The sequence below is a fragment of the Protopterus annectens genome, chromosome 5.part1 (genome assembly GCF_019279795.1).
Source record: "Protopterus annectens isolate FY-2018-M chromosome 5.part1, PAN1.0, whole genome shotgun sequence".
NCBI lineage: Eukaryota > Metazoa > Chordata > Ceratodontiformes > Protopteridae > Protopterus > Protopterus annectens.
The window spans coordinates 601,549,467-601,575,311 of NC_056736.1; the positions used below are offsets into that span (position 1 = coordinate 601,549,467).

The 25,845-nt window shown below is 44.3% G+C and overlaps 1 protein-coding gene across 1 annotated transcript in view; it reads left to right on the top strand.

The window, feature by feature from the left end:
• The window catches only part of LOC122803239 (breast cancer type 2 susceptibility protein homolog), a 675,913-nt gene that overhangs the window by 354,245 nt on the left and 295,823 nt on the right, over nucleotides 1-25,845 (top strand). The window contains exon 8 of the mRNA XM_044072837.1: nucleotides 3,964-4,162. Within this exon, the coding sequence (XP_043928772.1) occupies nucleotides 3,964-4,162 (199 nt within the window). The remainder of the gene's footprint in view (nucleotides 1-3,963; nucleotides 4,163-25,845) is intronic.

Sequence of the window (25,845 nt, forward strand, 5' to 3'; positions counted from 1 at the left end):
CAGTATCCACGATCTGTGAAACAGCGGCCAAGTCCGATCTGATCCTAACCCATATGTTGAGGAAAAATGAAAATGGACAACACAGATGGAATGTTATGGTGAGTACAAACTTCTTTTTATTTTCTTTTTTTTTTTTTTTTTGAAAAAGCTAAATTGGCTGCCTCTGCTCCCCTCAAGATGCTCACCAGGAAGACCTTTCTTGTAACTGTCACTTCAGCTAGAAGGGCCTCTGAACTGCAGGCCCTCATGAGTATTGAGCCTTTCACTGTATTTCCCAAAGACAGGGTAACCCTCAAAGTAGCCCTTCATTTATGCCCAAGGTGGTTTCTGAACTCAGTCTTAACCAGGCTATCCATCTGCCCAGTTTCTTCCCAAATCCACAGAGCAAGGCAGAAGGAATCCTGCACTCAGTGAATGTCCACAGACAGATCAGGGACTACTTGGATAGAACTGTGACAAAAGGAGATCCTGCCAGCACAGCTAGCTGGAATTTTGTAAATAATATGTTGTCTTTCGGCTTTTCCCGGTTAGGGGTCGCCACAGCAGAACTCCGGTCTGCTAATGATTGGCAGTAGATTTTCATGAACGTCGAGGTGCCAGCTCGACGTTCAACCTTGAGAGAAGGCACGCATAATATGTTGTTGGTGAATATTGAAATTATTTATATAAGATGCATGTGTAAATGTATTAGAATTGTATGTCATGTATATCAAACTTGTTTGTACAGACGTGTTGAAAACGTATTTTATAAAGTGTTTGTGTTTGGAATGCATCCACAGTGTGCTCTACTGGAGAGGACAGAAATATACATGCTCTGTTGTAACTGGTTAAATATATAGTTTAACAGTGGAAATTGGAATACAGGAGGTTCACTTCAGTCCAGAAATCTTTAGAAAAATAACTGAAATTAAATTACTTTATGGCTAGGCCATAAAAGATGGTATCTTTCAGTTTTCAATGCAGCTAGAGACAGGGTTTGTACTGGGGAAGCTTTCTGTATTAGGATGAAGTAATTACTAGTCTTGAAATGTGGATAAATGTAATTGTTTTATGACTTCCAGCATCTGCCAAAGATCTGAGCAAGCCCTTGTCTGTATATTTTTACAGGTGGGTGTTAAGTACTGCCAGCTTCAACAATGGGGATTTTACCTGGGAACTAGGAGTTAGATTACAAGAAACGATGTCATTCTGCAAGCTATCCCAGCAGTAATATTGTAGATATTAATTTGAGAAGTCTCTTGGAGCATTCTGTATTCTGTCTTGGACCTGACAATAACTAGAAGATCCATTCACAACTGCCTTGCTCTGTTAGTAAGTTCTTAGGTTATGGTAATTCTCTGAGATACAGTCAGAAATATAGTGAAGCTTAGTTTAGATATTTTTTTTATTTATTTGAGTCTGTCCTGCAGTGTTGTTTTAAATATTTCCTGTGGTTTGAACTCTGATATCACTGTGAATATATATTTGGCATTGTCTTGGTTTTTTTATTATTTATTATTAAATATATTTAAAATTTTCATTGTGGCTGATCTGTGTAGAGATATTTAAGTTTTGAGAATACTTGCATATTTATTTGGTGACACTGTGTGGGTCACTTCTAATAGCCTTGCTCTTGGTCAAACTGCCATTAGTATTAATATTACACAGTAAACTTGGTCACCCTTTGTTATGGGCCTTAAAGTAGCTGATAAGGAATGACTGGTGGCAGTGAAAACTACCTTATAGTCTGGGCAGAAGGGGGCATAGCTAGTAAACCTGTGCCAGCCTTTCCCAGGTGTGTGTGTGTGTGTGTGTGTGTGTGTGTGTGTGTGTGTGTGTGTGTGTGTGTGTGTGTGTATATCAAACCTCAAAGTGTGTGTCAGAGGCAGGGACATGAAGCACTGGTCGGACAGAGAGGGTGCTGGAGGTATTGGTGTGGTCACTCAGCTGAGATCTCAACTCTAGCTGTGCCAGTGGGAAGTCTTATTGGGGATCTAGAGGAAAGAGTGAGAAACCAGTCCCAGACTGACTGGGGGGTCTCTGTGTGCTCTTAAGGGAAAACCATACTTGATGCAGAGAGCTGCATCTGGAAATACTGTGTGTGTACCTGTTATCCTCCCAGTGAATGTCCCCCACTGTTGCCAGTGGTGAGGATTGAGGCTCCTTCATTACTGGTCCAGTGGAGGGTAGCCACAAGAACAAAGACTGTGGACAGGGCAAAGTTGTTGGTATCCTTCACAGAGGGAAGGCAGGGTAGGCCTCTTTCAAAGCAAACCATCTCAGACTGGATTGCAAACTGCATTAAGTTCTGTTTCACACACCACGGAAAGCTTCTGCCTGGCCGTATTAGAGCCCACTCCACCAGACGTAGGACAATTACCACTGCCTTCTTCAAAGACGTGCCCACTCGAGCAATCCTAGAGGCAGCTACCTGGAGCTCATTTCACACACTCACAAACTTACACAACAGGCAGCCAGACAGGGCAGGATTTTCCTTTGTCATCTGACAAAATATTATTTTCTAAAAACAATATTTCATCTCTTCCCCTCTCAGAGCAGCTTTGGGAATCTTTCCAAAGATTAGTAGTGTGACATTGACTACAAAAACAATACAGTTGTTTCCCACATAGCATAATTGTAGATGTTCGAGTAGATCAGTGTTGCAGTACATATTCCCTCCCGCCTACGCCCTTGTCTGAGTAGGGACCTCATGTCCTTCTGCTGCTTCTTATTGTCCATTTGGCTCATCCAAACCCTTCTCACTTTGCTTCTTCCTTTTTGCATTCACTACCAAGACCAGACAGTTGGGGAGGTCATGCTTTTGTTAGGCTTCAGACTGATTTCCTGGCTTAAAAAGACCTGAAGATGGTGCTGACAGACAACTTTTTTATATCCTGACATCAGGATGAAGTCATAAAATGTCCATTGGCTTGGGATGATGCTAAGACTTTGAAAATCAGACTGGTCATGAGCATCTGCATAGCAGGAAGTCCCAAGGATTTAGTACTGCAACATTCATCTGTTCGAACATCTTCAATAATGGTAAGTGGGACGCTACTGTACTTTATTTTACTTGTGCATTTGACCATATTTGAACATTTCCATTTTGGGTTGCTGCTTAGGAAGAACTGGAGGATGAGCTCTTTCTGATTTTTATGAATGAGTTACGTCATTTCTGATGTTATTGGCTGACAGCTGCTACATAAAAATGTTGTGCATTTAACACGTAAGCTGTGTACAGTTTTACAAGTAAGAACATTTCTTAGTTTAAGTGGCATTGTTTTTGTATCTCTGCTTAGTAACTTGAACTACAGGTACACAATTTATTCGTTTCCTTAGATTTTTATAGTGAGTAATCTCTGCAATATAGTTTTAGTAAGCTGCCTTCTTGATTAATGTGTAGACTTTGTCCCTTAAAGGAGTCTGTTCTGGCTCACGTATTTGGTAACGGTGTGTAACTACTTTTTGTTACCTTCCTAGCGATCCTAATGATGTATTTTTAACAAGCTTGAGGTGTTTGGCATTAACGATGCTGCGGGCACCATAGGTGCTTAATAGTGAGAGCTTTAGCTCATGTCTCTGTGATCTAACTTCATTCCTGACTTCAGTCACACTTTCTTTTTTAGTTTAGATCTTTTTGTCTCCATATGTTTTCTACAGTTAATTCATTTTTCTCCCACCTCCAAAAGATACTGATTGGCTGCGCTAAAACTGTCCATGTGTATTGAATTTACCTATACTCATGTGGCTAGGGTCTTGGCTGAAAGTATTCATGCTTCAGCCCACTTAGCCTGTTAACAAATGGTGAAGTAAAGTAATTCCTTATTATTGTTACTGTCGGTTAACTAAGTGCAGCAAGCCTTTGGATTGCATTTACTTTGATCAGTCCACCGTGTATTAAGAATCTGCTAGTACCTTGTTTTGTGATGTATAACCCCTGAAGAGCTTCAGAAAAAAATATTTAATTTCCTAACTGATTTGCAGGCTTGTTTAACTGAGGAGCAGCTAAGAATGTTGAACAATCATAGACAAATGGTCAAAGATAAAAAGCAAGTTGAAATCCAAGCCGAGTTCAGGAAAGCTTTAGAATCTGCTGAACACGATAACCAGTGCTCTAAGAGGGATGTTACTCCAGTCTGGAAGATGCGTGTTGCGGAGTATAAAAAACAAATGAATTATGCAGGTAAGGTATCTACTAAATCTAGTTAAGAAGGTTAATTGCTGCAAGACCGCTTGATGTTCCTACTACACTTTTCTTTGGTGATCATTTAGGTTGGAAGCTGAACACTGAAATCAGTGTGTTAAAACAGAAATGAGGGCATATTGCCCCATTTTTTTGCTCTACTAAATGGAATTAAGCTGTGCCCAGATAGCAAGCAGAAAACTGCAGCTCCCGAGTAACCCTAGATGATCTTCCATTTCACTGTTGCAGTATTCATTACATTAGGGATACCCTGCCTGGGGCAAACCAATGTCTGGCAAGTATACCAAAACCTTAGGTTGCTTTAAGGTACACTGTATTGTCACACATATGCTCCTTGCATAGCATAGGGCATAAAGGTAACATACAGATGTACCATCCTCTGAACCTGCGTCAGTCTGAACGCATCTCTTGATAGTCTAAACGCCTACATCATGTTTGCTGGTTTCTTAGGTGTTGCAGATAAGTGCCTCATTGGGCTTACGTTTTTTTCTTGACTTTTGGTTGCTTCTGGGAGTTCATCTGCTGAACACGATAACCAGTGCTCTAAGAGGGATGTTATTCCAGTCTGGAAGATGCATGTTGCTGAGTATAAAAAACAAATGGATGTTGCAGGTAAGGTATCTACGAAATCTAGTTAAGGTTAATTGCTGCAAGACCGCTTGATGATGTCCTTCAAGGATGCATCTGCAGTCCTAACATATGGGTTGTCCTGCCTCAGGCAGCCCTTCGGTCGGCCAGATTCCAAAGTCTGGGTCTGGCCTCGGCTGATGTCGCACTTCACCCGACGTCACAGCTGCTGGGGTATAAAGGCATCAGCCGACGCCATTTTCCTCAGTCTTTCTTGCCGCGCGGTGCCCGAAGCAGAAGCTGTTCGCAAGTGCCGGTCGGTCAGATCCAGAGATTCCTACTACCGAAGACTTCTAAAAAGCTAAGTACCCCGTTGGGGGCTCTTTCTTGCCTCAGCCGATGTCAGACAAAGTAAATAATTGTTTAACTTGTGGGAAACAAATACCTCATAAGGATTTCCACTCTTACTGCCTTCCTTGTTTAGCCCAGACCACGACGTTTCAGCTTGTCTAGACTGTGCTTCCTTCAACCGACGGACGCTTAGACGTCGGTCGGAGTTTGCAGAGGAGTTTTTTGGTCCCGCTTTTGCTTACAAAATGCCGTCGGAGACTCCGACTACACAATTAGCTAAAAAGCGCAAGGAAAAGGACCGACACTCGCGGTCCGCGGTTTCGGCTGAAACCACGGTTAGGCCAACCGCGAGTGTCTCTGTTTCGGCTGAAACCGAGTCCTCGGTTCTTCCTTCGGCCGAAAGCATGCCTCCGATAGCCGAGGCCTTACAGAGCATGGCTGAATCTGCTACTGAAATTACCCCTACAGAAGCAGGCACCCAGGATTTGTCAGATACTATTCCTTTAGACATATCTACCCCTGCACGTGGGGCTGCTAGACCCCCTGCATCTATGTCTATCAAGGCTTTTTCCAGGGCTAAAGCAGCTAAATCTTCTAAGGCCTTACCTGCTAAAACTTCCTCACACAGGCCTACCTCTAGTTCCCAAATGCTCAGCCTGGCAGAGGATCTCATTTCTTTGATCAGGGGATCCCAACCTCACCCAGACAGGGCCTCTCAACCCCCTCCAGATAAGAGGCCTAGGACTGAACCCCCGGAACCTGTTTCTACAGACTACTCCTCGGATGACTCAGATATTTCAGACCCTCAGGAAGGCCCTTATTCTCCTTATGAGGATTCTGATGCAGAAGATTCCATTCCTTCTGCTTCTCCTCCTGAAGAATTTTCTTTTGGGGAAACCTTACATGCTATGAGGGAACACTTTCAATGGCAGGGCCAGGATTTTTCAGATTCAAGGAAAAGGCTAAGGACTTTTTTACACTTACCACAGCATAGGCCTTTAGCCATTCCTCCAGTACTAACAGTTGTTGATGATGCATATAATGATGCCTGTACTGCCCCTGATTCTCTTCCTCCGGCCCCTGCCAAGCCTGACAGATATTACAGGGTCCCGGATACACATTACCATTTGTATAAGGCTCCTGCTGCAGATCCTGAAACCATTTCACAGGGCCCTAAAGCTGTGGCAGCTGCCTCTGCCAAAAACCCTCTCCCCTCTGAAAGGGAATCTAGAGCATTAGAGATGGGGTAAAAGGTTTATACTTCTGCTACTCTTTCGGCCAGGGCCTTAAACTGTCAATTTCACATGATTCAGTACCAGGAATTTTTGTTAGACCAGCTAAATAAAAAACTGTCCTCCCCTGAACCTATAGACCGCAAGTCCCTTCAGGATTTGGTACATAACTCTCAGCAGGTCAGTAACCATTTCTTAAAATGTGGCTATGATGCACTGGAGGCTTCCTTTAGATCAGCTATGACTGGAACAGTGATTCGAAGGCATGCCTGGTTAAAAGAACAATCCTTACCAGACCATGTTAAGTCAAAACTCCTAGATGCTCCTATGGCGAAGCAAAGTTTGTTTGGCTCCCCTGCACAGGAGGTTCTAAAGAAGGTGGAAGAAAAAGCAAAATCTGTCCAAACAGTCAAGGATTTCTTACAGGTCCAACCTCCGAGGTTTAGCAGAAATTGGCCTTCGAAGAATTGGTCCTTTCCAGACACCTCCAGAGCACAGAGAGGCAGAAATAGACGCCTCAGAGGCAGAGGTCAATCCAGGGGTGCCTACAGGGGACATCAGTGGCAGCCTACCAACCAGAGAAGTACTGCCACAGATTCAACTACAACCACTTCCACAGGACAGACACAATGACTTGGCTCTGATTCCGCCTACCAGGGAACAACTGGAAGCACCCTTGGGCGGAAAACTAGCCTTATTCTCCGACAACTGGCATTACATTACAGGAGACAAATGGACTTTACAAACAATAGACAAGGGCTACAGGTTTCACTTCCACACTCTACCAAAAAAGAGAGGAATGCCAAACCTACCACCAAGCCAAAAAACAGACGCTCTAAGACAAATCAACAACTTACTAAGGATGAGAGCTATAGAAAAGGTACCGCCTATGGAACAAGACCAAGGATTTTACTCCAGGCTTTTCCTTGTACCAAGAAAAGAAAATCAATGGAGACCGATTCTCGACTTGTCCGCTCTGAACACATACCTCATTGTTCCAAAATTCAAAATGCTGACCCTCCAGCAACTTCTTCCCATGCTGGGCAAGGAGTCTTGGCTGGTGACTCTAGATCTCAAGGAGGCATACCTGCACGTCCCTATACGACCAGATTGCAGAAGACACCTCAGATTTCTTGCAGGATCAGAGTATTATCAATTCTCAGCATTGCCCTTTGGCTTATCTACTGCCCAGAGTATTCACGAAATGCCTGGCATCAGTAATTGCTCATTGCAGGCTTCAGGAATTCAAATTTACCCATACCTGGACGACTGCCTAATACAAGCGGACAACAAGGCAAAATTAACAAAGGATTTGGAAAAAGTCATACAACTGTTGCAAGCCTTGGGATACACAGTCAACATGCAAAAGTCAAGACTAGTACCATCCCAAAGGATAACATTCTTGGGTGCAGAACTGGATACATCAACTCAGATGGCTTTTCTCACAGAAGAAAAACAAAAGCAGCTACCAGTCTATTTCATGTCATTAACAACACAAACTCGGCTTACTGCAAGGAAAGTCCTGCAAGCCCTGGGTTACATGGCATCCTGCATAATATTGATTCCGCATGCCAGGCTGCATATGAGAAAGTTGCAATGGTACCTAAGGAATGTATGGTCTCAACACAAGCACAGTCTAGAAGCCCAGATTCCAATAATTCCATGCCTGAAGCAAGAATTCCTGTGGTGGGCTCAGGCCTGTCAGTTGAACAGAGGACTGCCTTTCCACAAATCTCATCCAAGCCAGACCATCACCACGGGCACCTCAGACCTAGGCTGGGGGGCACACATGGTGGACAAGTGTATACAAGTCCTATGGACCCAAGACCAGCTGAATCTACACATAAATCAAAAGGAGATGCTGGCAGTGAAACATGCAATCCAGGCATTCAGACCATTCCTTCAACAGGGTCACCTGCTGATAAGGACGGACAATACCACAGTCATGTGGTACATCAACAAACAGGGAGGTACACACTCATATCCTCTATGCCGGATGGCAATGGACCTGTGGAATGTGGCCCTGAATCTCAACATTCAACTCCATGCCAGATTTGTACCAGGAAAAGAAAATTCACTAGCAGACACCTTAAGCAGAGCTACCACGGATGCTCACGAATGGATGCTGCATCCAGATATCTTCAAAACCATAACAAAGAAATGGGGACTTCCAGAGATAGACCTGTTCGCCTCCCCACACAGCCACCAATTGAAGAAATTCTGCACAAGAGCATACCACCCACTTGTTTGGAGGGTGGACTCCCTTTCCTTCAGCTGGAAAAACCTGACAGCATATGCATTCCCACCTCTTCCTTTGATGTACAAAGTACTACTGAAGATCAGAGAGGATCAACCAAGGGTAATCCTGATAGCTCTACAATGGCCGAGGCAACATTGGTACCCACTACTGAGAAGCATGTCTCGGACACACGCATGGCCTCTACCTCTATGTCCCTTACTTCTAACACAGAACAACTACAAGATCCTACATCCAAACTTGAGGACACTGCAGCTGGCTGCTTGGAATATTGCATAAAACAAAATAACCCAGACTTATCTCAGAGGGTTAAGGACATTATCCTGGAGGCTCACAGACCCTCCACAAGGAAGACTTATTCAGCCAAATGGAAAAGATTCCTCATTTGGAGTGCAGCAAAGGGAGAAAATGTCTCATTGGCAAACATAGCACACATCCTGGAATACTTAGCAGAACTGTTCCACAATGGCCTGTCCTACTCCTCCATTAAGATTCATGCATCAGCAATTTCAGCAGAATACAACATGGATCCTCCTGTCTTCTCTCATCCTCTACTCAGGCAGTTCTTAAGAGGAATCAGAAATGTAAAGCCTCCAAGGAAACCACCATTACCTACATGGGATCTTAACTTTGTGCTGGAAAAGTTAACACTTCCCCCTTTTGAACCAGCAGCAACAGCAGATTTACAGTTCTTGTCTTGGAAAACTGCTTTCCTGCTAGCAATCACTTCAGCAAGAAGGGTATCTGAATTACAGGCATTAATGGCAGTACAGCCCTTCCTTATCTTCCATCAGGATAGAGTGTCTCTGAGAACTAACCCTACCTTTATGCCAAAAGTGGTCTCCAGAGTATCATTGAACCAAGCGATTCATTTACCCACATTTTTCCCCAACCCACAGAACAGGGGGGAAAGACTGCTACATACCTTGGATGTGCACAGACAATTACGCTACTACCTGGACAGAACTAAGACTAACAGAAAAACTGACCAGCTTCTGGTAGCATATGCAACTGGAATGCAAGGAAAAGCAATTTCAAAACAGACAATCTCAAAATGGATAGGAAATTGCATTCGATTTTGCTACTCTTTTCATGGAAAGACAACTCCTGAAAATATCAGACCTCATTCCACAAGAGCTACAGCCACCACTACAGCTTTCTTACGAGGAGTGGCTACCAAAGACATTTTAGAAGCTGCTACTTGGAGCTCCGTGCATACATTTGCCAAGCATTATAACCTTCCTTTATACTCCAGATCCCGAGCAGGTTTTGCAACTGCTGTGTTGCAAGGGATCTTGACTACACCATCTTTATTTTAGTGCCTCCTCCCCCAGTTTGGCTATGGTATTCTACCCATATGTTAGGACTGCAGATGCATCCTTGAAGGACATAGTACAGTTTTGTACCTACCATAAATGTAGATGTCCGATAGGTATGCATCTGCAGTCAGGATTACCCACCCTCCTTCCCCTCTGTGGTATTCCTAGGGTACTTACCCCTCCTTTAGCTAGCTGGGGGATCTATTATGGTGTATTTGTTTGTATGTATATATGTATATATATATATATATATATATATATATATATATATATATATATATATATATATATATATTGCTTTCTGTTGTTGGGAATTATTTGCATTTATCCAAATTTAGCCTTCCTAGAGGGCACCTGGCATCTGGGGCAAGAAACACTGAGGAAAATGGCGTCGGCTGATGCCTTTATACCCCAGCAGCTGTGACGTTGGGTGAAGTGCGACATCAGCCGAGGCCAGACCCAGACTTTGGAATCCGGCCGACCGAAGGGCTGCCTGAGGCAGGACAACCCATATGTTAGGACTGCAGATGCATACCTATCGGACATCTACATTTATGGTAGGTATAAAACTGTACTTTCCTACTACACTTTTCTTTGGTGATTGTTCAGGTTGGAAGCTGAACACTGAAATCAGTGTGTTAAAACAGAAATGAGGGCATATTGCCCCATTTTTTTGCTCTACTAAATGGAATTAAGCTGTGCCCAGATAGCAAGTAGAAAACTGCAGCTCCCGAGTAACCCTGGATGATCTTCCATTTCACTGGGGCAACCCGATGTCTGGCAAGTATACCAAAACCTTAGGTTGCTTTAAGGTACGCTGTATTGTCACACATATGCTCCTTGCATAGCGTAGGGCATAAAGGTAACATACAGACGTACCATCCTCTGAACCTGCGTCAGTCCGAACGCATCTCTTGATAGTCAGTCTAAACGCCTACATCATATTTGCTGGTTTCTTAGGTGTTGCAGATAAGTGCCTCATTGGGCTTTCATTTTTTTCTTGACTTTTGGTTGCTTCTGGGGGTTCATGTCATCTAGGAAGGGTAAATGCCAGTGTGGGAGACAGATTCCCCATAAAGACCACCACAAACAGTGTTTATTTTGCCTGAGCACTTCTCACAACCATACAACCTGTTCTGTCTGTCAGGTTTCATATCGAAGACTCTGTGTAGTAGACTTTCTTCCCTTGCATTGTATTTGGAGAATCAGCGACTTAAGCTTCTCGCTAAGGATACTATAGAAGGAACTTCCCACCCCTAAGGTCAGCCATTAGGGAAGAAGAAAGTTAAGAAATCAAGACCAGAATCATCCACTGTCCCACCCTCTGCCGGCCGTTTCTCCTGAGATGAGTGAGAACCTTTGTGGTTTACCCGGCTTTTTTGTCAGATTCCTCTGCCATGACCGGATTGGAGGCCAGTGGGGCAACGACTTTCAGCCTGTCCGATGAGGCTTTGCAGACGTCCATTTCAGATGTTCAGGGGGAATCACAGTTGATTATTTCCAAGGGACCTAGGGGTCTTCTGCAGTTTTTAGTTAGGAAAGAAGTTCCTACTACTGTTATTGAATGCCGTCCTGGGTCAGAGCCTTCTAAGTTGTACAAGGCAGATGTCCCAATAAAGAAGCAGAAAACTAAGCATGTTTCTCCTACCCCCTTGGGATCCACAGAGTGGGTGGCAGGCCTTCACTCAAGGTTTGTTTAATGCTTTGATGGCATTGAAACCTCCTCAGGTGGCCTCTCTTCCAGCTCCCCCTTGGTCTGCTTCTCCACTTAAAAGACACAGGGAACAGGATTTCCATGAGGAGGAGTTGGATTCTGATGGGGAATCCCTTGCTTTACTATTCCCATATTCCTTCTCCTTTGGACTATTGGTCTGAGGACAAGTACTCTAACTGTCCTGATACTCCCATCGAAGAAATTTCTTTTGGGGACAGGATAATGGAGTTTTTAAATGGGATTGCGCTTCTGTCTCTGCAGTTCATTAGAGGTACTATGAGTTGCTACAGATGAAATCTGATGCCTTCTGCTATTCCTCCTGTTTTGGCTACTTTGGATGCATTTTCAAATGCCTGTAAAGCTCCTGATTCTCTGCCCCCTGCTCCCAAGAAGCCTGATAGGTTTTATAGGGTGCCTGAGGACAGTAATTTGTTTTACAAGTGTTCTGCTGCTGAACCCTCAATATTGTCTGTAGCCTCTGACAAGCTTTCTCAGTTGCTTCCTTCGCTCAAGTTACTGCCTTCTGATAAAGACAGCAGAACCATGGAAAGGCTATTTTAGGGCTATTAATTATCAGACCCATATGTCCAGGTATTTGTTGGCTCTCCTTTCTCAGGCTTGTCAGGTTATTTATGATCCCCCAGGCTCTGAGGGTAAAACTTCTGCTCTTTCCCTTTTAGGGGCTTCCTCACAGGTGGTTCATCATTCTACCAACTGTAGTTATGATGCTGCATATGCCTCTTCTAGGGCTGCTGCTTTTGGTTCAGTGTTGAGGAGATATCCTTGGCTTCAACTTCAGCCACTGCCTGATGATATCAATGTCAAGTTGATGGATGCCCCTCTTGATGATGATCACTTGTTTGGGGAAGCTGCTGCTACTTTAAGTCCCTTCAGGATAAGGGGAAGGCTATACAGGAACTCAAACACGTGTTTCTCTCTCCTGTTCCTAAATTTCAAAGAAACTACCCAATAAGCCTGCCTTTGTTTGCTGATAATCTCGTCGTCCTCCTAAGGGCAAAAAGAGTGGCAAGCGGGCTCCTCCTGCTAAAGCTACTCAGTCTTCAGGGACTCGGAAAGTCTTCCTTTCAAGATAAACCAGATGCTGTCTGACTTTCCATCTCTTCCCAGCCACGTTGCTCTTTCTCTTCACCTTTTGCTCTCTCTCTCACCCTGTTTGGTGTCAGATTACTCAGAATTATTGGGTTCTGTCCATTATTTGCCAGGGGCATTTCATGGTGTATTGTGTGGGCATTCCTCATCCTCTGATGGAACAACTCCCTTTTTTCCCATAGGTACTTTAAGACCTTTTGACTCAGGGTACTATTCAAAAGATGCCTGTGTCCCAAAGAGGGAGGGTGTTTTTACTCCGGCATGTTTCTAGTTCCCAGAAAAGACTGTATTTGGAGACCAATTCTAGACCTCTCTCATCTAAACACTTTTCTGAAGGTCCCCACTTAACAACTGTTGTCCATTCAGACTATTTCTTTTTTGCTTCATCAGGCCTATATGGTGTCTCTGGATTTCAAGCATGCTTATCTCGATATTCCCGTCCATCCCCTTTTCAGGACGTTTTTGCATTTTTCTGTTGCTTCCTGGCATTTTCAGTTCTGTCCCTTGCCGTTTGGACTTTCTACTGCCCCAAGGGTGTTTATTAAATGCTTCAATCCTATAATTGCCTTTTGCAGGCTTCAGAGGATCCAAATATTTCCTTACTTGGATGACCTGCTGCTTCAGGCCTCTGCTCCAGAGATCCTGTTGCAAAATCTTCATTTTGCCATTTCCTTTCTTCAGACTGAAGCCCGGGGTTTGCAATAAACTTCAAAAAGCCTTCTCAGACCCCCTTCTCATGTTTTTCTAGTTTACAGGGTTCAGATGTTGCCTATGCTGGCATTCCTCCCTCTCCTCCCAAGGCTTTAACTCTCATTTCCTTTTTTCAGTCTGTTCTTCTTCTGGCCTCCATAACAGCCAGGGAGTTGCTGAGGGCTCTGTGTTTCATGTCATCTACTATCCCTGTGCTGCCTCTGGCCAAACTCCACATGAGAAAGTTTCAGTGGTTCCCGAAGTCAGTTTAGCTTCGACTTGCACATCCTCTAAACTTTGTAGTTCCTCTTCTTTCTTGTCTCAAGAAGGAACTTCATTAGTGAATCCGTCAGTTGTCTCTAAATCTATGGCTGCTTTTTCACCCCCCCCCTTCCCTCTCAAGAACTGTTCACAAACTCTTCAGATGCTGGATGGGGAGCAGTTTTTGGCTCCCTAAAGGTGTACAGGGGGTGTGGTCGCCTCTTCAACAGAAGGAGCACATCAGTGTCAAAGAGATGAGAGCTCAGGACCTCTCAAGGTATTTACAAGACAGTACCACAGTGATGTGTTATATAAACAGGGGGGAACAAGATCTGATCTTCTTTGCCAGTTGGCCCTCCTGATATGGGATCTTGCTGTCCAGTATCAAGTAATTCTTCAGGCAGTTTACATTCACTCAGACGGCAGACACTCTGAGCAGGTCCTCAACTCAATCTCATGAATGGATGATTCACATAGATGTGTTTCTGGACATTGTACACCAGTGGGTATTTCTCAAGTAGATCTATTTGCCTCCCTTCTGAGCAGATAATTTCCTCTATTTTGTGCCAGAGTCCTAGGTCCTCTGATGTGGAAGGTGGATGTCTTCTCTTTCTTGTTTCTTTATCCATTCACTCCCCTTCCACTCTTTCCAAAAGTCCAGTTCAAAATTCAACAGGATGTTCCCAAAATCTTATTAGTGACTCCCTTTTGGCCGAGACAGCATTGGTTCTCTCCTCTTCTGCATTTAGCCAAGGGCAGTCATCACAAGTTACCTCACAGGGTAGACCTACTCACACAAGACAAGGGGTCTCTCATCCATCCCCACATATCCACTGTTCAACTGACACTATGGATGATAGGATTTTGATTCCACATAGGAGCATAGGATCATAGGCGGTTCATAGATTAGTACTAAGCTAACTGCCCTTGCGAGCCATTTTAAGCCTAGCCAATTATCCCTTGTGAGACTCAAACCCTGCACCTTGTGTTTGTAAGGCAAACACCTTAGCCATTAAGCCACTAGGGTAATGCACCAGGACCTTTACAAGCCTAGCCATGTTCAACCCATATTCCCAAGAGTGTATGGTTAAAGCAGACATTGAAATCAGCACCTAATTGCCCCTGTCTGAGGGACATGGGTGGAACCCCCAAGGTGAATTTCCGGTTACCCATCCATTCGTCCAAATTATGCTTAAATAAGGCCAATGAGGGGCTTTGTTTAATATGAATGGGAAGCTTATTCCAAAGGTGGGGCAACCTCTGTGAGACAAGTCTCTCTCTCTCCAGCAAATTCTGTTGATGTCACATACCAAGTTAAGGTCCTTTGAGCGAGTGACACGTGTGCCATTTGACTTGTGAATGTGCAGCATTTCCATTAAAGCTGGGTCAGAGATTGCTTTATATGCAAGGCACAGGTAACATCTTTGCAGTCTGTACAACACAGAGTAAAGGCGCATACTGAATTTGTTGCTGTCCATCTTCCTCTGGTCATCTGTTAGGATGGATGAAGAACCCGAGGATCGCCTGATGGCTGTGTCAGTTCCCCTTGTCACAACTTAGTTGTAGGCCAAAATGGAGCTGCCTACTTTCACATCTGTAGAGGTTGTGCCCAAGTCTGCTACAGGTGTGGAGCGGGCACCATAGCTGATTACCATGGAGGAGCCTAGGGAGATTCCCCAGATATTTGTTAGTGGTGCCTGGTACCCTCATTAAAGCTCAGAAGGGGCTGACCCGCCTAGACTGATTAAAACTGTTTCATTAAAGAAAAAAAACGAAGACCAGGCATATGGCCCCTGTGGCTAAGGATCCTCGCAAAGAATGTTGGGACTTTATTCAGGGGCTGTTCAATGCCCTCATGACTCTGAAGAACCCTCAGAGATTATCTGTTCTACTTCTGTTCCCTGGTCCTCTATTTCTTCAGAGTATCATGGGGAATCTGATTCTTCTGAGGATGAGGTGCATTTAAACTCTGGAGAGGAGACTTTGGCCTGTTCCTCTCAGATCCACTTTCCTCTTGCCCTGGGATCTAAAGAGAAAGATCCACTCACTCTTCTAATACCACTATGGAATAATTATCCTGTGGGGATACTGTGCTTCATATGGTGGATCAATTTAAGTGGGATTGTTCCCAAGTGTCTGACATCCAGAAAAGGGATAGCAAATATTATACAGAGATTTTCATAGTTTTGGATGACTCTTTTTGGATACTTTTTGTTTGGCTTCTTAACCCTCTGATTCCCATCCTTCTGCCCCTAAAAATACCTGACAGGTTCTATAAGGTCCCTGTTTTTAATAAAAATCCTTCCTGTGACCCTGATGTTTCTGTGTATACAGATCAGCTGTCTAAGTAACTGTCCCTTCTAAGCTATTACCTTCAGATAAGGACAGTCATGCCGTGAACATGTATGGGGGAAAAGTATAAACATATGCTTCCTTAGCTTTCAGAGACATTGGCTACCGAATCCATATGGCCAGGTTTGTTCTGGATCTTCTGACTAAGGTTGGGGCATTCTTACTGCTATGCTTGACTCCAAGGTAAAGTCTTCTGCTGTTTCCCTTTTGAGTACTTCTTAGGTGCAGCTAGGTGATGCTGATACTTCTAGATGTTCATCGTGCATACAGCTGCAGTAATCACATATGGGTTCTCTGCCGTCAGGCGTGTCCTCGGTCGGCCGAATTCCAAAGTCTTGGTCTGGCGTCGGTTGTTGTCGCCTTCTTCCCTGACGTCAGAGCGACAGGGGTATACAAGTCACAGCCGACGCCATATTCTTCGGTCTTTTTTGCCGCGCGGTGCCCGAAGCAGAAGCAGTTCGCACGTGCCGGTCGGTCAGCTCCTGAATTTACGAAAAATTGGAAACCGAAGTCTTCTTTAAAGCTAAGTACCCCATTGGGGAAACTTTTCTTGCCTCAGACCGATGTCAGACAAAGTTAACAATTGTATTTCTTGTGGGAAGCAAATACCGCATAAGGATTTCCATTCCCTCTGCATACCTTGTTTAGACCCAGACCACGACGTCTCGGGCTGTCGCTTTTGTGCGACTTTCAATAAATGCACTATTAAGCGTCGGGCGGAGTTCGCCCAACATTATTTTGGTAAAGCCTTTGATTATAAAATGTCGTCGGATACTCCGACTACCGTTTTGTCCAAAAAACACAAGGACAAAGACCGACACGCGAGGTCCACGGTCTCCACCGACACCACGCCAAAACCGGCTACACGTGGTCCGGTTCTCAGCGAGACGCCTATGCAGTCCCTGACTACCGACGACACTTCCTTGGCGGTGTCCTCTGTACCCGAGACCGCAGGTACCTCGGCCCTTGCTCAGACTTCAACCCTCGAAGCCACTGTTAGTGTTGAAACTCCTACCGGGGATAAGTCTACTTCCACCCAGGGTGTATTTAGGCCCTCTTCTTCCTTTTCCATTAAGGCCTTTACTAAGTCCAAATCAGCCATGCATCCCAAGAGGCCTGTTGCACAAGGCCCATCCTCAGGCCCCATGCCTAAAAAGCAGATGCTTAAAATGGCTGAGGATTTAATTACATTTATCAGGGGCTCCCAGCCCCCTCCAGACAAGAGACCCAGAGTAGAAGAAGATTCCCCCTCCTCTGAACAGGGCTCCATTGTCTCAGAACATTCTGATGTAGAGGAACACTCGTACTCCCCTTATGAAGATTCGGATGCAGAACAGTCCATTCCTTCTGTATCTCCCCCAGAGGAATTCTCCTTTGGGGAAACCTTGCACACCTTGAGGGAGCACTTCCATTGGGAAGGCCAAGACTTTTCTGATTCCAAGAAAAGGCTTAGGGAATTTCTATTGTTACCTCAACACAGACCTCTGGCTATACCTCCGGTCCTGGACATACTTGATGATGTTTACTCGGAGGCTTGTCTTAATCCGGATTCCCTGCCTCCTGCCCCAGTCAAACCTGATAGGTACTACAGAGTTCCTAATTCTCACCAATTTCTTTACAAAAGCCATAATGCTGACCCTGAAGCCATTTCTCAAGGCCCCAAGGGAATGAAGGCCTCTACTGCCAAGAATCCACTTCCTTCCGAAAGAGAATCTAGATCCTTAGAAAGGTGGGGTAAAAAGGTATACACCTCGGCCACCCTAGCCATGAGAGCCTTAAATTGTCAGTTCCATATGCTTAAATATCAGCAGTTTCTGTTATCACAGTTAAGAAACAAAATGGCTCAGCCTGAACAACCAGATTTGAAGGAATTGCAGGATATGATGCATAGTGCAGAACAAGTGGGTAAACACACCTTGCAATGTGGCTATGATGCCTTAGAGGCTTCAAGTAGAGCTGCTATTACAGGATCAGTTATTCGTAGACATGCCTGGCTTAGGGAACAAAGCTTGCCTGATCATGTTAAAGCTAAACTGCTAGATGCTCCCTTACAAAAGGATGTGTTATTTGGCACTAATGCTGAGGAGATACTACGAAAAATGGAAGAAAAAGCTAAATCTATGCAAACTGTCAAGGCCTTTCTACAGGTACAGCCACCACGTTTTAGCAGAAATTGGCCATCAAAAAACTGGTCCTTTCCAGCCACTGACAAGCCCCAAAGAGGTAGATACAGGCGTTCAAGGGGCAGAGGACAGTCTCAAGGATCATATAGAGGCAGACAATGGCAAACTCCAGCCCCAAGAGGTGGCAAAGACGATGCACAACAATACAGAAAGCAAACCCAATGACTTCCTTCTTTTTCAGCCCAGCATCTCCCAGCTGGCAGCTCCCTTGGAGGAAAGCTGGCACTATTTACAAGAAATTGGCATATTATCACAACAGACAAATGGATCCTGGATATTATAAACCAAGGTTACAGATTTCATTTTCACACTTCCAAAAATGAGAGGCATGCCAAACCTGCCACACAATCAAAGGGCAGAGGCACAAATACAAATTACAAAACCCATGGAAATGAAAGCCATTCAAGAGGTTTCTACTCACGAACAAGGTCAAGGTTTTTATTCCAGACTTTTCCTGGTGCCAAGAAAAGGAACCAACTGGAGACCCATTTTGGACTTATCCATCCTAAATACATTTCTACTCGTACCAAAATTCAAGATGCTCACATTACAGCAGCTTCTTCCCATGCTGGGCAAGGAGTTTTGGCTGGTAGCATTGGACCTCAAGGAGGCATACCTGCATGTCCCAATCAGACAAAGTTGCAGAAGATACCTCAGATTTCTTGCAGGTTCAATCCACTATCAATTCTCTGCATTGCCCTTTGGCTTATCTACTGCGCCCAGAGTATTCACGAAATGCCTGGCATCAGTAATTGCATACTGCAGACTACAAGGGATACAAATTTACCCTTATTTGGACGACTGCCTGATCCAAGCGGACAGCAAGCACACACTGCTGGAACATCTGGCCTATGCAACACGTTTACTGAATTCTCTGGGATACACAATCAACAAAGAGAAATCAAGACTAACACCAACTCAGAAAATAACTTTCCTGGGTGCCAACTTGGACACAAACACCCAGATGGCCTATCTTACGCCAGAAAAACAAGGGCAACTAACTCAGTACTTCAAAACACTAGCAAATTGTACCAGGCTTACTGCAAGGAAAATCCTGCAGGCTCTGGGCTTCATGGCATCTTGCATCCTTTTAATCCCATGTGCAAAGTTGCATATGCGGAAACTTCAGTGGTACCTAAAAAGCCTATGGTCTCAACACAGCCACAGCTTGGAAACAATAATACCAATAATTCCATGTTTACAAAAGGAATTTCTATGGTGGGCCAAAGCATGCCAAACAAACAAAGGCCTCCCTTTCTGCAAGCCTCAAGCAAATCAAGTCATCACAACAGACGCCTCAGATTACGCCTGGGGGGCACACATGACAGACAGGTGCATTCAGGGCAAATGGTCCCAAAAGGAAAAGCACCTTCATATCAATCAAAAAGAAATGCTGGCAGTAATAAATGCAATTACAGCTTTCAAGGACCTCTTGCATCCAGGACAATTGTTTATAAGAACAGACACCACAGTAATGTGGTACATAAACAAACAAGGAGGAACACATTCATACCCCCTGTGCAGACTAGCCATGACACTTTGGAACTTGGCTCTGGAATGGCACATCGAACTTCAAGCACAGTACTTGCCAGGTTTGGAAAACACGTTGGCAGACAATCTAAGCAGAAGTATGACAGACCCACACGAATGGAAGTTGCATCCACAGGTGTTTACAAGGATAATCCAAGAGTGGGGAAGGCCAGACATAGATCTCTTCACCTCCCACAGGAATCATCAACTGGAAAAGTTTGTTCAAGGACCTTTCACCCAAAGACCTGGAGAGTGGACGCCCTTTCATTCAGTTGGACAGGATGGACAGTGTATGCTTTCCCACCTCTGCCCCTTCTACCCAAGGTACTCTTGAAAGCAAGAGCAGACAGGTCGAAGATGATACTGATTGCTCCAGACTGGCCAAGACAACACTGGTACCCACTCCTAAGGAGCCTAACACATACTCCTCCCTGGCCACTACCTCTGATGCCTCTTCTGCTGACTCAGCACAGCTACAAAACTCTTCACGGTCAGCTGAAGACACTCAATCTCGCTGCATGGAAAATCCCTTAACACCTCAACAGACCCTACTCACCAAAGAGGTGCAGGATGTCATTCTGGAGGCCAGGAGACCATCTACTAAGAAGACTTACTCCGCAAAATGGAAGCGGTTTTGCTCTTGGAATGAGAAAAAAGGCCAGGACCCTAGAAAATTGAATTTGCCTCAGGTATTACAGTATCTAGCTGAGCTGCTGAACAGTGGGCTTTCATTTTCCTCCATAAAAATCCATGCCTCAGCCATTTCTGCAGAATTTAACACGGATCCTCCTTTATTCTCTCACCCACTTTTAAGACAATTCCTCAGAGATGCTAAGAATATAAGACCCCCAAGGAAACAACCAGTGCCAGCCTGGGATCTTAATTACATTCTAGAAAAATTAACATTGCCTCCCTTTGAGCTAGCTTCCTCAACAGATTTACAATATTTGTCCTGGAAAACAGCTTTCCTTCTGGCCATTACCTCAGCTCGTTGGGTTTCAGAACTACAAGCCCTCATGGCTGTAAAGCCCTTCCTCATCTTCCATCAGGACAGGGTCTCCCTTCGAACCAGCCCGTCATTCATGCCTAAAGTGGTATCCAGGGTAGCTTTAAATCAAGCCATTCACTTACCTACCCTCTACCCCAACCCTCAAAACAAAGGGGAGAGGTTGCTACATTCCTTAGACATCCATAGACAGCTTCGTTATTATTTGGACAGAACAAAGCCTTTCAGGAAATCTGAACAACTTTTTGTGTCCTATGCTGTAGGAGCTCAAGGAAAGCCTGTTACCAAACAGACAATTTCAAAATGGATAGGCCATTGCTTACGATTCTGTTATTCCTTCCATGGGAAACCTGTCCCTGTAGGCATCAGACCACACTCCACCAGGGCCACAGCTACCTCTACAGCTTTCCTCAGAGGAGTTCCTACCAAAGATATTTTGGAGGCAGCCACTTGGAGTTCTGTACATACCTTCACAAGACACTACCACCTGCCTTTATATTCCAAAACTAGAGCAGGCTTTGCCACTGCTGTGTTGCAGGGCATTCTGGCTCAACCCAGTTCCACCTAGTGCCTACCACCCTGTGCGTAGCTTTGGGATTCTACCCATATGTGATTACTGCAGCTGTATGCACGATGAACATAGTACAGTTTTGTACCTACCATAAATGTAGATGTTCGAGTGCTTATACAGCTGCAGTACAGGTTTCCCTCCCTCCATCCCCTCTAGGTACAGGATTAGTGGCTAACTCCTCCTCATACATACTATTTTGGGTTATCCTCCTATGGTGTATTTGCTTGCAACTTCTCTTTTTTGATAACTTTGCATTGATGGAATATATTTATATATATATATATATATATATATATATATATATATATATATATATATATATAGGCATATAGCCTTATAATTTATGTATTGCCTTCCTTTTGGGGGGCACCTGACATCTGGGGCAAGAAAGACTGAAGAATATGGCGTCGGCTGTGACTTATATACCCCTGTCGCTCTGACGTCAGGGAAGAAGGCGACAACAACCGACGCCGGACCAAGACTTTGGAATTCGGCCGACCGAGGACCCGCCTGACGGCAGAGAACCCATATGTGATTACTGCAGCTGTATAAGCACTCGAACATCTACATTTATGGTAGGTACAAAACTGTACTGTCAGCTGCATCAGGATCTGTGATGAGGTATTCTTCATTGTGTCTACAGGCTCTTCCTGAAGACATCAAGGCTAAATCGCTTGATTCTCCTTTAGACAACCAGAATCTTTTTGGCACTGCAGCTGCTGACATTTTTAAGACCCTACAAGAGAGGGATAAACTTACACTGGATCTGAAACAAATCTTTTTATCTCCTGTTACTCAGTTTTAGAGATTATCCCTCTAAACATGCTTTTATCCACAGACAACCTCAGCAGCCTTCTCATGGCAAGCAAGCTTCCAAGAAAGTTTTTCCTGACAAGTCGTTTCAGAGTTCTAAGGGTCAAAAGCCTTCCTTCCATGAAAATCTGCTTCTATTTGATGTTCAGCCTGTTCTACCTCTTGGCCAGATCCCTGTGTCCCTCAGGTTGACTTTGTCTTTTCTGGTTTGGCAACAGATGGCCACAGACTCTGTTATCCAAAATGGTTATTTTATAGTTTGGAGGTCCCTTCCGACCTTCTCAGGCCTTCTCCAGCCACTTATTTGTCAGCTCCCTCATTTTACTTTGGCTGTCAAAGATCTTTTGGCAAAGGACCATCCAACCTGCTCCCTCTTCTCAGCAGGACACAGAGTTCTACTCCAGGATATTTCTGGTTCTTAGGAAGGAGGGGATTTGGAGGCCCATTCTGGGTCTTTCTTTTCTCAACACCTTTCTGAAGGTCCCTTCTTTCAGGATGGTTTCTCCAGACACTTTTACCTATCTTGTTCCCCTAAAGCTTTTCTGGTAGCCCTAGATTTAAAGAATGCTTATTTACACCTTCCTGTTCACCCACTTTTCAGGAACGTTTTACATTTCTCTGTTCTCTTCCTCAGATTCAGTTCTCTGCTTTGTCTGTTGGTCTTTCTACAGCCCCAAGGGTATTTATCAAATGTCTAGCCCCAGTGGTAGCCTTCTGCAGACTTCAGGGGATTCAGATTTTCCATTATTTGGACAACCTATTGATTCAGACCCCTCCTCAGCAGCTTCTGCTTTAAGATATCCAATTTTAGTATGGATCTTTGCAGTGTGTGGGGTTCACCGTAAATCTCAAAAGGTCTGTGCTGCCCCCCTCTCAGGACTAGTTCTTTCTTGAGTGAAGGATTCTGACTCAGCCAGTGATAGCTTCGCTTTTGATTTCCAAGATCGCCTCAGTCCATCTTTTTTAGTCTCTTCTCCCTCTTCCAGTCTTTCCTGGCAGGAAATTTTTGTGAGCTCTGGGGTACATGACATACACTATTACCATGGTTCCTTGCCAAATTCCATATGAGAAAATCTGAATGGTATTTCAAGACTGTCTGGCTTCAGCACTGCCATCCTCTGGATTTTCCTGTTCACCTATTGGCTTAACTCTAGCTTGAGCTCCACTGGTGGATTCATCAGGTTTCCTTGAATCCAGGCCTTTCTTTTCTCGTCCCCCTCAGGAGCTGCAGACAAATGCTTCTGACCAGGGTTGGGGAGTCTTATCCAACAGCCTCAAAGTCTGTGGTCTCTGGTCCCCTCGACAACTAACAGATCATATAAATATCAAGAAAATGAAACCTCTGCTTCTGGTCATCATGATTGTCACTCCCTTTGGGTTCTAGGTCCTCTTAAGGATCTTCAGTGACAATAACACAGTAATGTGGTGCCTCGACAAGAAATGGAGCACAAAATCGTTTGCAGATTGGCTCTTCAGGCATAAGATTTTGTGGTCTGCCATCAGTTATTTCTTCAGACAGTTTAGAATCCCTCAAATCTCAGTCTTGTGGCAGATGCTTTGAACGGGTCCAGGACAAGTTCTCACAGTTGAGTGTGTCGAGGTTGGAGGTAGTTGAGGCTCAATCACTAACAGTTAGGATAGGAGGAGATGAGTTGGGGGTTGTGGTGTATGGCCAGTCTACATGAGGGTCCCCTGGAGCAGATGGTGTTCCTGTGGAAGTTTGGAAGCTAGGAGGAAAAATAATGTTAAGGTGTTCACCTTATAAGCACACGGTTGATTCAGACATGGGGGAATTTGCTGGGCTTGGAATGCCTCACAAGCACAATTAGCCTGGTACTGGTTTATCCCGTCTGTGTCCTTGCTGGACAGGGGGAACAGGTGCTGACTTTGAGGGAACATGGGTGAAATTCTTGGCTAGGCTTATAAGAGCCTCTGGGCCAATAGCCTATTATCATCCTATGAACCTATGGGCTAATCGCCTAGTATCATCCTATGAACCTATGAATGAATGCTTCTTATGGAGGTGTTCCTGGGCATTGTACATCAATGGAATATTCCTCAAGTAGATCTTTTTACCCCAAGTTATGTTCCAGAGTGCCAAGTCCTCTAACTAGGAAAGTGGACATCATGGCTTTTTCTTGAAAACGGGACATTTCTGCATACTTATTCCCCTCTTCCTTTGCTACAAAAGTCTTGCACAGGATGTGGGACAGGCCCATATTCTTGCTAGTGACTCCCTTTTGGCCCAAACAACACTGGTCCTCCCTTCATTTTCATCTGGTCATTGGAAGTCTTCACAAGTTACCTCACAAGATGGATCTTCTATGTAGGATAAAGAGAGCTCTTATTCACCCTCATTTGTCCCCTCTTCAATTGTTTGTTCAGTTGATAGGGTTTGTACTTATCCTGGCTTTGACCAATAAAGTTGCTGGAGAAAAGTCTAGGAAGCTACACACCAAGAAATCCACAAGTAGCATACCAAACCTTAGAAATAATTGAGTACTAGGCCCAGCCTAGTCAGAAAATATGCAATATAAAAGCAAATATGTAGGAGGACTGGGAATGTTATACCCCATAGTATTTATACAAGTCTGTTATAGCATGTTTCAAACGTAATGTCAAACTCTGTACAAATTCACACTAAGATTAGTAATTTGCACCCAAATTCTATGATGGCAACAGGTCAATGAAAGTATTTTTAATTTATTTTTTCACATGCCTGCTTGTTTATGCTACTGCTTGCTGGCAAATGGCTTTTATGGTGCTAAGGTTTCCTTTTATTCTTAAAGCAGAATGGCTGTATGCCTCTGCACCTCTGGTGCGGTCTTCTGCATTCAGTTAGTGTTTCACTACATCTTTTTAGTGAGAGATGTTACATTTTGCATGGTTACAGTGCCCTTCCTTATCACTTTTGCAGTATTCTTTACTTTTAGGTTATCCTCTGCAGGATATTCCAGCATCTGGCCAACATACCAAAGCCTTTACACCGTCCAAGCATTGTACGTCTAGACATTTGTCCTACATGCACAGAGTAAGGTACATATGTGACATACAGACACCTAATCCACAGAACTACTTTGCCACTAGTCCAAACCTACCTCTGAATTCAGTCTGTGAGCTGTCCACTGAGATAGTTCATCTACCAAGCCTTCTAAAGGTAAGTGCTTGTTGTGGTTCTTTCCTTTCATTTTTCCTCCTTGTAATTTTTCATGTCATCCAGGAAGAAAGAGTGTGGGAGGCAGATTCCTCAGAGACACACATGTGAATTGCCTTTTTCATTTGGGTGCTACCCATGACCATACACAATGTTGAGATTTGTCAGCCTTTTGTCCCTCTATTTAGAAAATAAGTGTCTGAAACTTTTGGCTTAGGGTACCATGGCTGAATCTGTGCTCCCTGAAGTTCAGCAGCCATTTAATAAAAATGTTAAAAAGACATATAATGATTTTATTGCTGTCCATCCTCTACCAGGCATCTCCCTCAAGTTGAATGAAGAACCTGGGGATCACCTGGTGCCAACACCAGTTCCCTCTGCCACAGCCCAGTTGGAGACCAATACTGAGTTGTCTGCTCGCACACCTGCCAAGGTTGTGTATATGTCTGGTACAGATGTATAGGGAAAACTACAGATGATTACAACAGAGGGGCCTATGGAGATTCCCCAAAAATTAGTTAGGGAAGAGGTTTCTGAGACCCCAATCAAATA